General features: G+C 39.2%; 1 protein-coding gene across 1 annotated transcript in view; it reads right to left on the reverse strand.

The window, feature by feature from the left end:
* The window catches only part of FRAS1 (Fraser extracellular matrix complex subunit 1), a 410,417-nt gene that overhangs the window by 194,180 nt on the left and 203,680 nt on the right, over nucleotides 1-12,557 (reverse strand). Inside the window, exon 16 of the mRNA XM_075203987.1 lies at nucleotides 4,579-4,719. Within this exon, the coding sequence (XP_075060088.1) occupies nucleotides 4,579-4,719 (141 nt within the window). The remainder of the gene's footprint in view (nucleotides 1-4,578; nucleotides 4,720-12,557) is intronic.

The raw sequence follows: 12,557 nt of genomic DNA on the forward strand, positions 1-12,557 counted from the left end.
CAGCGCTGCGGTATTAGTGGCGCTATTTAAAATGCTGATGATGATGATAAGGATAGCAAGCACATGTAGAACAGGGCTGTTGTCAACAAAATGTAAAAGAGAGGACATTATTACACATTACACTATGCAAACTTTACGGATTGGAGAAACCAAACTGCAGCAGAAAACTCATCGGCCTTTAATAACTCATTAATGCCTGTAAGTGATTGGCTGATAAATCACTCTGAGTAACACATTTTCTAAGATTTGAAATTTCTAAAAGCTGACAGTGTGAGAGCATACTTTGGTGTAAATTACTTAAGATATTACTGCTGAAGCAAAAATTACCTTACAAACGATAAATGTGATGCAGTCGGACAGAACTGTTTAATACTTCAACGGTTTTCTTTATATGGGTTTCACAGAAAAAAGCTGACATGTTTACTATATATTGAGATGTATTTCAAACATGAACACAGTCAAAAAGCCCAGTGTCCTCGATGTTTGCAGGAAATTCCTGCTCTAGACATTAAAAATGTTCAATGACATTTGAAAACATCTCCTTACAAAAAATAATGTAGATGGCAAACCTTACATAAACAATAAAGATGTACATGGCTCAAATTGTTATTTTATCTTCATCATCATCACCATTTATTTATATAGCGCCACTAATTCCGCAGCGCTGTACAGAGAACTCACTCACACCAGTCCCTGCCCCATTGGAGCTTACAGTCTAAATTCCCTAACACACACACAGACTAGGGTCAATTTTGTTTTGCAGCCAATTAACCTACTAGTATGTTTTTGGAGTGTGGGGGGAAACCGGAGCATCCGGAGGAAATCCACTCAAACACAGGGAGAACATACAAACTCCTCACAGATAAGGCCATGGTCAGGAATTGAACTCATGACCCCAGTGCTATGAGGCAGAAGTGCTAACCACTAGGCCACTAGGCCAATTACTGTGGGTAATTGTTTTAAAATGTACAGATATACAGATTCTACTATCCCCAGTCCTGATTTACCATTCTTAGTTAATCATACTACAATTTGGATAGAAATAAACCCTTTTCCTTAATATACAGATACCCTCTACTTTATAGTAAGACTTGTGTAAGGGGATCAAGAGAATGAAAGTTTTCACTGTTTACTATAAGATGACTTCAAAATCTAAAATTGCCACTTTGGTCGTAGAGTCTGCAGTATCTACCACAGTTTACTATTCTTCTTACTATAGGCTTCTAGTTTATTTCATATAATGTGCTGTTCATCCCTATATTACTGTTATATTATCGTGGTCTAGCTCCTGCCACTCCTCTTGTTAGCAGTACTGGCCCTTGGATCTCAATTTTACTTATGAGTCCATCTTATTTTCCTGTTCATGTTCAAAACTAATTCAATCAAAGCTAGAAGCATAACACTGGCTTGGCCTATTATGTTCAAATCCCCCCCCCCCCCAGATCAGCTAATAATTTTACCAGATAAGGATAGGTCAGGGACAATATTAGATCAACTAGAAAAGTTGTTGTTGCACTATTTTTTATATAAGACTGTTACTACATACCACAAGTTATCTAATGATCTAATATATATATATATATATATATATATATATATATATATTGTAGGGTTTTACTCATACATCAAATTGATGGATTTAAGGTCCTACAGTACAAATTAACATCAGCAAGAGAAGAAAGAAGAAAAGAACTGACATGAGTTTGGTGCACTACAGTCTTATTAAGTTACTTGATATATAATGTTATGTATACCCCTATCTGTTAATAAAACTTAACTTTTATGGAATCTAACTAAAATAGTCTTGTATTTGTTAAAAGCAACGAAATATACAGAAAAGTGAATTGTGAATCAAACTTTGAGTTAAAATTTCTGTGTGACTTCTCCCCTGTCTCCTATCCATATAATGCCCCACTTTGGATTTTAGGCTCTATAATTAATATATAAAGGATCCAATTTTAATATTCATGAATATAGTTTTCATTGATTCCTGCTCATACAATAGTCCCAATATTTTGAAGTCATAGAATATCTCTATCAAAACTTGATTTGAGGGATATAGGTTACCCATATAAGATACCCATACCGAAGTCCTTAACAGGGATTATAACTGCTTTGCCTTATGCGGTTCCCTGTATTCATCAAACGAGGGGGTGAATTGCTGACTGCCTATTCATTTCTAATTCTCTGGGTTTGGCCAGGTTGCTGTGGATAAGTATCGATCTAAAGGAGTCTCACATAAACTAGTGCTTTTATGGAGGAGAGACACAGACAGCAAACGCCAAAGCGCGTTTCGCTTACATTTGCTTTTAAAAGCAGGGGGCAATTATTGCCAGAATGTGAATATACTTGCTTTGTGTATTTAATTTTAAGTTTCCAATCAGACTGCAGTGTGTAGGCTAAAGAGGATCAGTGCACATGTTTTGCCGGAGAGGAGAATTCTATTCATGTAACACACAACGTTCTGCTAGCTGGGCCTTGCCACTTATTGTGCAGCAGATTACTAGTAATAACTGCTATTTATTGCTTGTCAGTCATAAATCTATTTCCACAGATTTAATTTCCCAGCACCACTGCTTAAAAAATACAAATTTAATTAAAACGGACTACCACTCAATTGTCTTGAAAGTCTTAAATTTAGTAATATATAAATATCATCCCTGCACAATATTATCTCTGCACATTTTCAACATAGAAGCCTAACTCTGCCTCAGCTCTAAGCACTCTGCCTTTTGTTTCCCTGAGCTTAATTTACACATATTTTTAACATATTGTTCTGTTAACTGTGGCTCTAATTAGACACAGAAAACAAGAAACCGTTTAGGGGAAAGAAAGTACAAACAGAAGCATATAAATTAGTCCATTTAGACTATAGAATGATTGCCACAGAAGCACATGCACTGCTTCTATTACAATGTGTGAAGTGTGGGTGCCGCTGAGAATATGTTCATGCATCATCGCAGGGCTGTACAGTTGGGTACTATGTTTCTTAATAACATAATAACGCTTTGAAAAATAGAAAACAGCTTGTACTTTAATTCATACATGGATTGAACATGATGATAACAGAAGCATAAATTGCCCAAAGTATAGAATGCTCTATGATGGAAACATAAATGTACTTAAATCTCTGCTGTGTAAGTCCATTTACTGCACTGAAGCAGAAAGAAGCTTAATAAACAGATATAAATACTAGCTGGTCGTATGCATATCACTACATTTAGGCAGCTAAAAATGCGTCAGGCTTAATATATGTAGATAAAATTGTCCTCTACTCCTAAATGTGTATAAGGTCTTAAAGATTAATTTATACATTAATGTTTTTCCTCCAAATTTCATAAATAAAACCCAGCCATTTTTACATAGGGAAATCAAGGGAAAACCAATTTTTTTAAGGTTCAATGTGTAACATAGACCCCAAAGTATGACCCTAATCCTATGTTTAATCATTTGCAAAATGCACTCTCTAACACTAACCTGTCTTATAGATCCATCGCAGCTCCACCAGCACACATCTAACCTGACATCATCAGATTTAAATTGAGTGAACATCTTATTGCACTACACAGTTTAAGCCACAGACATCAGTCAGTTTACACTGTGGTGTGAGCAAGATAGATAGCTACAGTACATATGCCCCATCCACTAAAGATGAAGAATCTGTAGGAAAGGCGACTGCTAGATACACAATGATACAAAGTGCATCTATCAAAATTATTAACTGTATGATAGGGATTATATTTTTTAAGTTAGCCCCTAGAAGACCTCTACAAATTTGCACTTATTTAGCAAACAAGTAAAACCCCTGAAAATGTGCTTTCTTCGAAGGCTGGTGTCACACAGGCACTTTAAGTGCTTGTGATTTTATAGCTATGGGAAGGCTCGTGTCAAATTTTACAAGTGTTTCAGTCACTGCTGAAAAATGTCCTGTATTTTAACAGTCTGCTATAATAAAATGTTTTCCTATGGAACACCTGTTGACATAAGCACTTCCTATACTTTCTCAAGTGCTGCTGACAGTGTTTAAAATGCATTGCTCTCTATGCTGGACTCTTGTAGTGGTTACATGGAGCCATTTAAAAGCAGTGTTAAAATCATACTTGTCAACTCTCCTGGAATGTCCGGGAGACTCCCGCATTTTGCGTGAGTCTCACGGACTCCCGGGAGAGTATGGCAATCTCCCGCATCTGCCGAAGTGGGCAGAATTAGCGCCAAAATACAGCGATTTACCCCCACCCCCCACTGGAAAATGCTGCGTTTGCGTCATTACTTCACGGGGGCGGGTTCAAAATGACGCGATTTTGGAGCCCCACTCCCCGCACGCCCACCTCCCCCTTGGCAGCTCCCGGAAGGCATAGAGAAAAAGTTGGCAAGTATGGTTAAAATCACCCATGTGACACAACCCTTATATACTAAACATATATGTTGCCCCTACTATCATTTATAAGTTTTCATGACTTATCCTCATGATTTTGACATCTTTAACGACAGCGGGAGATAAAAAAAAAATATTTTGTTTTTACTGGATAATTTTTTTTTATTGAATATCCCATTGGTAAAGAACTAAATATTTCTTACCTATACACAATCCATCTGAGTCAGCATAATAGCCCGCTGGACACTGTACGGCGCATTTGCCACGGTGAAACATTCTACCTTTGGTACAGCTTAAACATCTACTGTTGTCTGAAGAGCATGTCTGACATGATGGATCACACACTTAAAGGAAAAAAAAGAGAATACATTAAAACTGAACAATATAAAATACCAGGCAAACAATTTTTGCAAACATAGTTTATCATATTTATGCATAATATATGACTGTGGTCTGTTGGTTTCCAAATGTGAATTTTTCGCTTGGATCTCACTATGTACTTGGCACCAAGAAATAGTCAGGCAGATGGCCATTCTGAGGGATAGGCAGAATGGGCCAGGTCACAATAAAATGGAGTCATAATTGTTTTAAACCATTCGTTTTCTATGTTTTCAAACAGACCAAATACCTTTCCCTGTACAAAGAAATTTCACATTTCCATCTTGATCAATCTAAAAAATATTCAGTTAATTAAATCTGGTAATTAAGGAGGAGGGAACAACCATATGACAATAATAGCGGTGTTACAAGCTATATTAATTATTATCCTTGCACACATTGAAATCTGGAGTAAAAAAAATATTCTGGTATAAACTATCATAGTCTACAAAACACCAATATAATGGTCTACAAACTAAGTACCTCTCACTTTACATATCTTACATACAGGGGAGTTCCCTAAAATGACCGAGTATATGGCTAACTTATATGTGTAACATACTATCTATATCTATGCGTAAAGCTTAAAGTACCAAAATAAAGGAAACATTTCAGTAAATGAGGGACACATAGGGAGGAATTCAATTGGCTGCGTTACTGTTGAAAGTAACGCCGATTGAGCACGTTACTATGGTAATAGTGCTCATTATTAACGTTAGTACGGTAATGTTTAACGCTGATTTCTGAGCCGTGAGCAGAAATCCGGGTTAAAATGACCATATTAACGGTAATGGTGCGCCGGCCACATTACTTTTGACAGTAACGTTGCCAATTGAATTCCCCCCATAGTATATTGAAAGTGGATGCTTCCACATTAGTGTGGTTCACAGCTAATTAACAAATTAACAACATGTATAAAAATTATGTCCTAGCCTCGTTACCAAGTATTTAGGCTGCCAGTGGGAGAAAACGCACGGAAATTGAGAGGGTTAATTGTGTGGCAGGAGCCATCATCATGAAGGCAGTTCAGCTTGCTGATGTTTCATGAGTTACACTGGTCAAGGTTATGGTTGCATGTAGTCTGAGAAAAATACTATAACAATAAACAAAAGCTCATATTCCCCAACTGTGGTGTCCATGCAATGGTTCAACATGGAAGGCAAAGCAGACAAAGAATTTTGTCCTGGATCAGCAGTGCCATGATGTACAGTTTATTGAGAGTGTCACAGAGAGGGATACGACAGTCAGATTACAACCCGTAAACTCAGAAGCAGAACATGGCATTGCTGAACCCCATAGCAAAAATTTTGTAAAGGGCCTGGCAATGCCAGTCCTCTTTCTCGAGCCGCCTGCTCTTCTGATCATGCGCGGGGGCCAAAAAATGTGCACTGAAGACCACAGGGCTGGGCCCTAGGAAGAGTGGAACAATATTGCCAGGTCTTCCTTACCTCCGGTCCAGTAGCAACCACACCCCCTGCACAGGCGGTGGTTACATCACTACTTTACTTATTACACTGAACTATGTAAATAATACAGACAGTATTAACCTGAGCAGTGCAATAAGGTAGCATAGAAGCAGGGCCGGTGTGGCCATCTGGCACTTCTGGCAAATACCAGAAGGGCCGGTCTGCTCTGTCAGTGCACTGACCGTGCACTGCACGGTGTGTGCACTGACACTTCTTGGTCACATGTGCCGCGCACATCGCTGCGCGTGGCACATGTGACCAGTACAGATCCTGGAAGGCAGCAGACGAAGAGCGGAAAGAAGCAGACAGGCGAGAAGCTGAGAAGGTAAGTACAGAAAATGGGGGGGGGGGAGAGAAAAGGTGCCAGACAGGCAGAAAACGGGGGAGAAGAGAGGGATTGCCGCACAGGAAACGGGGGGGAGGGGGGAAATAATATTGCCCACTACTGAGTAGCATAATATCAACTGGGGGCACTATTGGTACATAATATCAACTGGGTGCACTATTGGGGCATAATATCAACTGGGGGCACTATTGGTACATAATATCAACTGGGGGCACTATTGGTACATAATATCAACTGGGGGCACTATTGGTACATAATATCAACTGCGGACACTATTGGTACATAATATCAACTGCAGACACTATTGGTATATAATATCAACTGGGGGCACTTTTGTGGCATAATATCAACTGGGGGCACTATTGGGGCATAATATCAACTAGGGGCACTATTGGTACATAATATCAACTGCGGGCACTATTGGGGCATAATATCAACTGGGGGCACTACTGTGTGGTAAAATATGATTTTGGGGCACTACTGTGGTAAAATATGATTTTGGGGCACTACTGTGTGGTAAAATATGTTTTTTGGGCACTACTGTGTGGTAAAATATGATTTTGGGGCACTACTGTGTGGCATAATATCAATTGGGAGCATGTACTCAGGCATGAGGGAAGGAGGAGAATGTTAATATAATGTGGGAGGTAGGCTATTAATTTAATGGTGGAGTTTAGGTGTGGGGCTAATTATTTAATTTGTGCTATTTTATTTGTGGGGTGATGTGGGTTAATTTTATATTAGGGGCTAGCAATTTAAGATGGGGTGATTGGACCATTCAATTAATAGTCCCTAAACCACCCCAGCATTAAATTAAAGTGGGGCTGTTTGGAAAAAAAATATGAATTTAATGGCAGTGATGGTTGCGGGAAATAGCATTTACGTTTAATAAATAAACCTATTTCCCTCCCTCCAAACAATCCCAGCCATAAATGAAATAGCATTTACTTTTAATAAATATACCTATTTCATTTATGGTTGGGATTGTTTGGAGGAAGGGAAATAGGTTTATTTATCAGCAGCAGCAGCTATTTATATTAAATGTAAATACTAGTATTTTAATGTTGGGACTAGATGGAGGCCTAATTATAAAACATGGGTTGTATTGATTAAACACCAGGGCTGGTTCATCATCATCATCATCATTTATTTATATAGCGCCACTAATTCCGCAGCGCTGTACAGAGAACTCATTCACATCAGTCCCTGCCCCACTGGCGCTTACAGTCTAAATTCCCTAATATAGACACACACTCACACACAGACATAGACAGACTGACAGAGAGAGACTAGGGTCAATTTTTCATAGCAGCCAATTAACCTACCAGTATGTTTTTGGAGTGTGGGAGGTAACCGGAGCACCTAGAGGAAACCCACGCAAACAGAGGGAGAACATACAAACTCCACACAGATAAGGCCATGGTCGGGAATTGAACTCATGATCCCAGTGCTGCGAGGCAGAAGTGCTAACCACTAGGCCACTGTGCTGCTGGTTGGAGTTTTCTAAATTACATGTACCCATTTTTTTTCCAAATAGGGCCTCCAACATTCCAGTATCCAGACAAGCAGCAACTGAAGTAAAGACACCAGGAGCCATAGGTGGTGAAAGTAACAAGACAGGTAGGAGAGAGCAGGACAATCTGCCAACTGTCCTGAATCTGGTGGGGAAGTCCCGAATTTTGGTGACTGTCTCGTTTGGTGAAATTTGATCCGACTACAAGGACAGTTGGGAGGTATGTCCCGCTTCACACTGTACTGCTTGTGAAGGCAGAGCTGTGTGCAACTAACAGTATTGCACACAGTATTGCCTGTGTATTTGTCTAACATTGTCTAAACGATAGCCATGTTACATAATAGGGGCTCCCTGTCTTAAACACCCCAGGCCCCCCAAGTGTTAATCCAGCTCTGGTTAGCAGAAGGGAGCCGATAGCTGCTCCAAGTCTATGGATAGGACACAGCCTGCAGAGCAAGCCGAGGAGCTCTAGGTCTCACAAGATTTGGTAATCTTGTGAGACTAAGAGCTTCCCTGCTCACTCTACAGGAAGTTCCCACCCTGATGGATGTCAGCAGCACCAGAAGCATAGATAAGTACAGTGGGCTGGGGGTGTCATAATGTGCCTCGGGGAATGGCATAATAAATGTAATGTTTTATTTTAATGTATGTATCATTGCCCCATGTGGCCATACCCACAACACAATGTGGTCACGCCTTGTTCGGTGCTGCCGCGCAGGCCCACCTCAGTTTCTTTCCTGCTGGAACTAAGGTGGGCCTGTGGACTATAAATGCCAGGGCTTATTTTTAGTCCCGGTCCGGCCCTGTATAGAAGTAATTAATTCTGCTCTTTTACGAGCAGACGTGTACATATGTGGTGTATGCCATATGTCTACAGGGTCAAGATATTGACACCCTGTGCCTCAGTTATGGTATGGTGTGCAGTTACTTGGCATAGATTAAGTCCACTCATCCTCTTAGAGAACAAGCTAAGTGTCATGAAACACAAAACTTTTCTGAGTGCTAATCTTGATCCTATGATGAAGCAATTCTATGTAAATCGGAGAGTTACTAGTGGTCACTGAGATGGTTGGTTTGATGCGCATGAAAGCAATGGAAATCATACACCATGGGCAGCTAGTCACCAGGTCTCAACCCAAATTTGTATTGTTATTATTAACATTTATTTATATAGCGCCAGCATATTCGGTAGTGCTTTACAACCCACATAAAAATTTATGCATGATATTAGAATAGAGCATGAGATAGAGCAAAAAATCCCTCCAGAAACATTTCATACACATGTAGGGCCTGAGTCATTAAGGAAAGCATAGCATAAAAAAGAAATAACTTTGCACCTGGGCAAAATCATGTTGCATTGGAAGGAGAGATACATTTAAAATGTGGAGACAGATTAAAAGTTTGAGTAGGGCATGTCCTAGATTAACTTTAAAATTTAAATGTAAAAATCATACTTGCCAATTCTCCCGGAATGTCCAGGAGACTCCGAAATCCAGGTATGTCTCAAAATGATGCGATTGACCTCGCCCCGCCCCTCCCACCCTCTAGTCACGCTCCCTGTCCGGGATCTCCTGGACTTCACTGTTTGAAAGTAGGCAAGTATGGTAAAAATAAAGCAATCAAGTATTTGTGTGCTATGTGAAAAAACAGCCAGTATTCAACTTATGTGCAAAATAATAAACTCATTTACACCCCTTGCATTGTAACATGATTTGTCCCGGAGAACATTTACTCTTTTTTTTGCCTTAATGACTCAGGCCTGTAGAGTCTAAGGCACACCGATAAATCAATGCTGTTCTGGAGACTTGTGGTGGTGCAATTACTTTTTGGCAGTGTTTCTTGAGCAGTTACCTGCATTCTAAAAGCTATTCTGTTTGATCTTGTTTAGGACTGCTTTGCACTGTGTTCTACCAGTGATCTATCAGTACCAACGCAGAAAGCATTTGATGGCCATAGCATTATGATCAACACTCCAACAAGCGGGAGTGATTTAGTAAGATGGGTCAAATGTGCTATAAACCACAGCAATAACTTAGATGCTCTAAATTCTGTTATGTAAGGACTGTACGGGACACCTTACTGAACTAGTAAGTACAAGAGTGTCATAGGCTTAGGTAAGTACCTATGCTCCATGCCAATTAGCTTTGCTGAGTAATATCTTTTACTTAGACCTTGAGTGATTGTTAAGCTGTTAAGTGATGCTCTGTCATCACCTAACAACCTATACACCTGCACAGAACTGATTCTTTAAGTAGTTCTTCTTCATTACTTCATCTTTTCTGCTACATATGTAGGACTCTCTAAGCAACAACACAAAAGTATATTTCATTTCCTCACATGTCTATTCAAGCACTACGTGACGGCGCTCAACGAGAAGTACTGTGATGTCCCCATGTAGTAGAGAGCTCATTAGCACAAAATATAAAGTGTTCTCTGAACATTATGTTGTGGGTATTGCTCCGTTGCAGAGTTCTGCACTGTGATCACCAGTCCCCTCAGCTCTGCTCTGCAGTAAAACCATCCTGCTCAGAGGGGACTGATCATCTCTCAACAGTGGAGAACCATGATACATAGGGTTATTATAAAAGGGCACCATGATAGAAGGGATGATGGTGGTACAGAATGGTGATAAATGGGGGCATTGATGAAAATAGACAGGTAGTGGTGATAAGAGAGGCATAAGGATGAAAGTGGAGAGAAAGAGTTTGAAGGGTGAGAGAATGATGAATGATGATGATGAAGATAGGGTGAAATGATAATTATGAGTAGGAAAAGGAATGGTGATGAGAGGAAAGAATATGATGAAGAGATTTGTGCAATGGGGCTGAAAGTACAGATTAATGCTCTCAACCTCATTACTGAGCTCCATAACCACCTAAAGTTTTGTTCCACACTTTAAATTGGCTCCAGAAGGGAATTTGAACAGCACAACCAATCAGAAGCTTGAATGTCTGTGACTAAAGCCTCTCAATGTCTCTCCCGCTCACCCTCCTCCTCCCCTTTCCCCGGCAGGAAAACAATATTTCTTTATGAAATACATGCATAGAATTTATGTTTTGGTTTGGGGTGGTTTATTTTGGGAGGGGGGGCAAATGTGAGAGAAAGTGGACAAAGTAACAAACATAATCTTAAAAAAAAAATTGGCATGTATATTTGATATACATATATATTCAGTGGTCAAAGTGGGTTCCTTCATTGTAAAACTATCAGTTTCTATACCGCCACTTCTAAATTTACACATTGGCTACTGTATATATTGATGCATACTGTATTATATACATATACATTCATTAGACAAATAAGTTCATCTAAGGACGTAATAAGTTACTTAACTTTTTCACATTTGTTACCATAAGTTAAGCATAAAGTAGTTTAGAGAATAGGTACTTCTTAGCACTTGTATTTGCATATCATTTGCATACTGTTAGCCTTGAGGTCTCTTAAGTTTTAACAGTAACAGGAAAGCGCTACCTACACAAATTAAACAAGTACAAGTTAGAATATTGAACGCAAAGCTGTGATTTGTTGCTATAGGTTACGGAAGATTTATACAAAGTCACCCCCAGAGTATAGGTCATTTTTTAGACTTTCACTATTCTCATCTTTCCAATGTGTAGAATGAAATGACAACATCCTACTGCAATACTTTCCGAAGAATATATGTGCTGCCTCTCTGTAAACTTGGGATAGTTTCTCCTGTCAACTCTAACCATAGAGCAGTAAATGAAGTAGTTCCATGAGGCATTATTGTTCTGGCAATACGGTTCATTCACTCAACTGATGGACTGCAGCACAGTTTTAAGCAATCAGCCAGCACACACTGTCTCCTTTACTGCAGACAAGTGGCTGTGTCAGTTCTCCGGATCTTTTCAGTTTTACACCGTGCTGCTCACTGAGCCAAATAATGGTCATAAAGAGGAGAAAATGTTCCCGGTTTCTAATCACTCTTAGCTAGCACTTTCTTGTAAGAATATAGACGCGCACTAAAATCAGTAACCTTTTCACAAATATATTAAAAAACAACAAAAATTCAGTGTGAGAGTACATATCCTATTAAAATTCAATGTAATTAATTCTGACATATCATAAAGCTAAACAATATAAAAGCAAAAAAAAATAAAATAACCCAGTAAGCATAATTTGATGGACTGTAATCATACACACAATCGACATGTAAAGTTTAATGTCTGGAGGTAGTTAGTACCTCATCAACCAGACCCATTTTACTTGCTTAGTGAATGCTATAGCTGTTGCTGTCCCCCCTTCTCCCCACCCCAAAAAATTTTGTCTGACCTGGAGCTAGGATCAGAGTCAGTGCCTGGTCTTATAACCAGGTACACGGTTACTTTGTTACATAAGACAGTAATATAATAACTACTGGTGTTGGAGTCATGTAATAATTTCATGATATAATTTCATGAAATAAGTTGCTATAAATACATTTAAACAGAATACATTTGAAAAATGAATCTCAAGCAC

The sequence above is a fragment of the Mixophyes fleayi genome, chromosome 1 (genome assembly GCF_038048845.1).
Source record: "Mixophyes fleayi isolate aMixFle1 chromosome 1, aMixFle1.hap1, whole genome shotgun sequence".
Lineage (NCBI taxonomy): Eukaryota > Metazoa > Chordata > Amphibia > Anura > Limnodynastidae > Mixophyes > Mixophyes fleayi.